The sequence below is a fragment of the Enhydra lutris genome, unplaced genomic scaffold (assembly GCF_002288905.1).
Source record: "Enhydra lutris kenyoni isolate GAN:26980312 unplaced genomic scaffold, ASM228890v2 scaffoldscaffold34, whole genome shotgun sequence".
Classification (NCBI taxonomy): domain Eukaryota; kingdom Metazoa; phylum Chordata; class Mammalia; order Carnivora; family Mustelidae; genus Enhydra; species Enhydra lutris.
The window spans coordinates 2,501,031-2,506,965 of record NW_019154118.1 but is presented as its reverse complement, the minus strand read 5'-3'; the positions used below and the strand labels follow the sequence as shown (position 1 = coordinate 2,506,965).

At 45.8% G+C, this 5,935-nt stretch overlaps 1 protein-coding gene across 3 annotated transcripts in view; it reads right to left on the bottom strand.

Moving 5' to 3' along the window:
- The window catches only part of LOC111153862 (opioid binding protein/cell adhesion molecule like), a 510,446-nt gene extending 504,744 nt beyond the window's left edge, over positions 1-5,702 (bottom strand). For all 3 annotated transcript variants that reach the window (XM_022513132.1, XM_022513131.1, XM_022513133.1), the window contains exon 1: positions 5,536-5,702. In XM_022513132.1, the coding sequence (XP_022368840.1) occupies positions 5,536-5,702 (167 nt within the window). The remainder of the gene's footprint in view (positions 1-5,535) is intronic.
- Positions 5,703-5,935: the final 233 nt, after the last annotated feature.

Genomic DNA, 5,935 nt, shown 5'->3' with positions numbered 1-5,935 from the left:
AAAGAAAGAAAGAAAGAAAGAAAGAAAGAAAGAAAGAAAGAAAGAAAGAAAACAAAAATGCTTATGACAAGAGGGGCTGAATTTTCCAAAGCAATTCAGAAACCCACAGGGCATATGTCATGAATGCTTTAAAATTTCCTTCCCCTTCCTTGGCGTGTGGTACCTGGCTTATGTGTTGGGGGAGGCAGATGTATTCCAACTAATCAGTGATATCAGAGAGAGCTAGCGTCCAGGCAGTCCTGCTCTGTCAGCCTGTTGGATCCTGCAGCCTCGTCCTAGTGCTCACATATCAACTCCCCCACCCCACCTCACCCCCGCCACTGTCTCCCCCTCCTGCCTCCTTGCTCCCTGTATCTCCGTGTCTACACAGGGCGGATCTCCACAGAGACAGCCTCATGTCTAAATATACTACTCTGTTGGCTGCAAAGAATGTTCCTCTCAATCCTCCTCCCTTGCTCAGTATCTTGCCCTCAGGGATAGTCGCGCCTTTCGCAGAGTTTCAGATCAGACTGTGACCCACTGGTGAATTCAACTATCCCTTCTGGCAAGGGAGTTAGGTAGAATCCAAAAGTCCCTCAGGCCTCCAAGATCTCTAACCAACCGTGTCTGAGTGTCCCAGCCTCGTATTCGGAAGAGAATGGAACTTTTTAGATATCAGCACTTTGTTGCTATAGAGGTAATAATAGATGATAAGAGAATGAGTCCTGTTAAAAAGGATTAAAACATTCAACCGATACTTATTTTTTAATCCTTTGTGTCCATCACAATGTCTGTACTCAATACCTAAGACAGGGCTCCTAACCTCCAGGAGCTCCCCATCTAACCAGACCCACACCTAAATGCTAGGTCTGTGGTGTGTATCTGCTGGGACAGAGATACTTAGCAAGTGTTACTGGAACCCAATGAGGGTAATTCTGGGCCTCAAGGAGAAAGCAGGATACTGAGGGGAAGTGGGAAGAAATTAGCATATTTTAAAGGTGTGTATGGGGTGAGGGGGGAAGGGAGGAAAAGCGGAGCGCATAAACCTGGAAAAGACTGAGAGTATTATGGGTTGTTATTAAGGAATCCCATGCAGCACCAGTGACAACTTGCACGTACACGTTGCTTAGTAATTAGAGTAAGGCCATATACTTCATCAGTATACTTCATATTCATCATATGGCTGATATATGAAGTATATCAGCCATATACTTCAGCTGATATCCTAGAGCAGATATTGGTTCTAGGTGCACACAGTTGGACCAAAGTGCACAAAATCATGTAGTTACTGAGTGGTAGAATAAGAATCAAATCCAGGCCTCTGAACCCAGTGCCCTTTCTAGAGCACAAGGCAGCCTGTGTGTGGTCAGGTACATGCACACATGCAGGAGACACTTAAGGGAAGTTAAGGTCATTGGCGACCTGCTAGCTCAGATGCTCTGGGGGCAGGACAGGGCTTTAGAGAAGTGGTTCTTGGCTCCGGTTCCACAATAGAAATACTGGAGGAGATTTTCTTTTTGTCTCACAAGCCCACCCCGATGCCTAACTCCAGAGAATTTGATTTCATTGGTCTGGGAGGCTGGCAGTACAAGTTTTTAAAAGCATCCTGGCAACTCCAGTGTGCAGCCCGGGTCAGCATCGTGGTGCGAGGGGTCCCTTACAGGCACATACTTGCTTCCATGTCCTTTTATGTCTTCCTCTCCCCAGACCAAGAGTGAAGACTCTGCCCTTCCCCATGACCTTATTCAGCATAGGCAGCTTAAATACTGCAATGGGCAAAAGTGTTTCTAATAACCTAGTGCCTGTTCTGAAATTTCAAATTTTCACAAACAGAGAAGCTTCTGAGGGTGAATGCAAAATAGTGAAAAACGTTGTCCTTGGGAGCTTGACTGACCCAGTTGCTGGGGAAAATCCCGCAACTCAGATTATTCCTTGGCAGTAGTTAACCCTCAAATACTTGGTTCCAACTGGATTAGCACAGAACTCCAAATGAAAATGCAGGGACATTTCAGAAAAAGAGTTATTAAGCATAATCCCAGGTCAGCAAGCCTGGATGAGCAAAACTGATTATCCTGCCATATATTATATATAAATAAATACATAAAAACAGCATGTCAGTGGGAACTTATCCCGTTTAGTGGACCATTCCCTTACAGCAACAACCCCTACCTCTATCCTATAGCAGCTCTTCACAACATTCATGTATACAGAAGACGTGGTTCCACTAAGTACCTAAAGCAAATTTAGAGGAGATTGAGGCCCAGGAAGAAAGCACACCTGGCTATCATTCATGCAACAGAAATGGCTTAATAGGACCCAACTGACTACAGTGAGCATCCTGGGCTCCTTTCCTGATTCAGACATAGAACTTCTAGATACTTGTCATGTCTAATCTAATGGAAAGGCACAGAACATTTTTAACCCAACAGCAGATAATTGTAATGAAATGATTCTGGCCAAGAGGGCCCATTTGTAATAATGAATTCAAATCAGATTCATAGAAGCTATAATTCAGCCATAGTGAATACCACCTTCATTTCCCATATCATCTCTCTTCCAAGAAGACAAAATTACTCAATATTCAAATAATTATTTTTACTTTTCAAGTAGCCCTGTGAAGTAGTTATGAGGAAGATAATATTGCCTCACTTATATAAAATGAGTTTTATCTACGTTTGAAACTTCAGTGTCATCTTTGGCACATCACTTCCTAACGTCCCTCAATGCAATCAAAGACCTATCAAAACAAAACTGATATCTCCAAGGAAAGACATCATCCTTCTCTAAGCCGTGCAATTTCTCCTTGGAAAATTCAAATGAGGGACCCACTTCCTGTGCTCCTCTGCTTTACTACTAGGTCTCTGGCCTCCTTTGTGACTTCAGTCAAGATTTAGAAACGGATGTGAGAGATTTTGATCCAAGGTAACCACATTTGGAAAGACTTTCTGTGGCTCATGGGCCTGGGAAGCATTCATTGTTTTCAAGACATCCTGCACATTTGTTGCATTCAGAACACTAAATTTCCAAACACTGGATTCCCAGGGGAACATCTTTAAGGAGACAGAAGTGTGACCATACTTAGAATCACAGTCTTTCAAAAGCAAAATACAACACAGCATAAAACGTGATACATTTATCTGGGGTTGAGGCTAAGGATTTCCGAGACTGGAAGACAGGACTCTCCCTCAGAGCAATGACAAATAAGTTTTTCATTGACATGGGCACACAGCTGTTAGCCAATAAAACAAAGGTACATGCAAAACTAGAGAGAGATTGGGACCCTCAGAAAGCTGCAGGAGATTATGATGTTGTTTTAAGAAACATTGTGAGAGGAGTGAAATCAAAACCTTAAAAAAATCAGAAATTAATAAGAATTAAATGACAAAGGCCAAAAAAAGGGGGGGGGAAGAGAATGAATTATAGGCAAAAGCATGTAAAATGGAATCACCTGATAAGAACGAAGACTAAATTAATGAGAGAAGAACACAAGAGGTAAAAAGGAAGAGAATATAAAGAGATTAAAATGTGGACAATGTGCTGAATCTCTCTATTTCAGAGTAAATTATATGGAGGAGGAGAGACAAAATCAACACAAGCCATGTTTACTTTTTTAAAAAATAAAAGTATGCAATCAGGTAAAAGATAACAGTTATACTCGCATGTGTAAGGTTTTTTTTTTATTTCCCTCCACAAAGCACAAAAAGCAACTATTCAGCTTTTCCCATTTTTATTCCCATTCCCATTACCAAGCCCAGCTGCTGAACATTTGAATTGAGGATCATGAAACCAGGCCAGCAGCTAATAAAAAAAAGGCAGAGCCAAGTTGGCCCTCTGCTGGTGGAATCATCTTACGGCATCCCGGAAAGCAGAAAGCTGGAGTTTCTAAGTTTCTGCTTTAACTTTCAGGGTCAGGAATGGGACAAAAGATTTGGAAGGTTTAGCAAGGAGGCCTTATTCGGCACTGCGCCTCTTTGCCCCCAGTAATAGATTAGAAGATAAAGACAGCTGCGTGGCAGCATCAACAGCCCCTCACACCTGCTAACATTTACCAACATTTCTTCGGTGAACCTGTGTCACAGCCTGGGTATCACTCCTATCTTTGAGCTCACAGCTCTGCTGCCAGTGAGCATTCCACAAGTCAGTTCTCAGGGAGTAGGCTCCAAAAACTTCTTGAGGCAAGGAAATAGCCATAATGCACTCTAGTCTGGGACAGGCTGAGGAGGGCCCACAGGGCTAGAAGGGTTTTCCCTCCTGCAGTCAGGGAGGGGAGTCTGTCCCTAGCACCCCTTTATCTCTCTTCATCTGGGGCCCCCGAGCACCAGCAGACAGATCTGTGAAACCTGTTCTCTTCCTCAAAAGGAGATGCAGCTAAGAATCTCCCAAAGTGGCAAGAATCCAGCCTTAGCCTGGAGCTTAGGAAAGAATAACCAGTGTCCCAAGAGGTCTTTCTTTCTTTCCTGGGGGCGCAGCTTGTCCAGATACAGAGAGAGCTCTACCAGGGCAGCCAAAGGAACAGGAAGGAAGCCCCATTCTCAACTGTTCCTTGGAGAAGTCAGGCCTTTTGGCTGCAGAATCTGGGACAGCATGTTTTATTTTCAACATAACCATCAAAGTCATAGACAGGGCAAACGCATTCAGCCTGTGTACACTGTGAGCCAGAGTTAAGCTGGGACGTCCCTGAATCTGTCTCCTAGGACCAGAACTGCCTCATTAAAGGGATAAAAGATGATATCTGCTGAGCTGGTGGAAAGTGGTGGCTGCATTTTTATTAAAGTCTCTGCTGCAGCGGGCCCAGTCCCCAAAGGTTCATATTCCAACAATCTCCACCCCTCTGCCTGGAGCATGTAAGTGATTCTCTGTAACTCATTAAGGTAAAACAAAAAGCTTTCTATTGTGCTTTTCGCACAGGAGTGATGTCGTTGCATAAAAGCTACATGTTTCCTCTCTTTAGCCTGAGGCTGCAAAGATAAAACTGCCCTCATAATTTATAATAGGGGTCCCAGGAGCACCACACACGGTTGACATGGATGGCCAAGTCTTGAGCAGACTCATAAACGGCCATGGCGCAGCACTGGCAATTCCAGAGCCTGACATTTTAGGTATGTTTCTGGTAGGAGCAAGCCACCCCATCCGGAAGACCATCTTGCCTAATCACATACCTTCTGGCCTGTGAGAGAACCACCAAAGCACTCAGCGATCTTAGGCTAACCCCCAGTACTGCAATTACAGGGCGCTCTGTTCTCATCTTGATGCCAGGGCAAAAGTGAATCTAGCCATGCCATGGCCTCATGGATGCATGGAGTCCCAAGCATGGACCTTAGGGTCCTATATCAGATCCTGGACCAGAAAAACCAGAGCAAATGACAAACCTCTCCAGGAAAATGGGTGTTTGCAGCCACAGTCCGCAAGTGGGCAACTCTCGGGCCTGCAGAAAGGCCCTTCGCATGCCCCACTCCCCCACCCAAGCGTTCTGCTCTCTCCTGCTTTCTTGCTGGCCCTTAACCCACGTCCTCACATCCTAGGGGCTCAGTCCCCCGCTGAAGTACAGCTCCCTACCTGAGGGTGGCGCTCTCCCCCTGCCGGACCGTCACGTTGTCCATAGCTTTGGGGAAGGTGGCATCTCCGCTGCGCACGGGCACTCCTGTGGGTACAAGGAACAGCAGCCTGAGAGACACGACCACGAGGCACTTCCAGGGCAGGAACAGGTACCCACAGACCCCCATCCTCGACAGCCACAACTTCCCAGAACTCCGGTAGCGGCGCGGTCCTCGTCCCCCGCCCCGCACACCAGCGGGTCTCGTATTGTGGTGTGGGGAGACGGGAAAGGGATGGAGCAAGCCAGAAGCAGAGAGGGAGAAGGAGGAGAAAAGAGTCCAGGCTCTCCGGAGTCTAATGATTCTTCCTCAAATCCTGCCTCAGCTTTCCAGCCTAGCAGAACCAGATGCCCCCTCCTGCA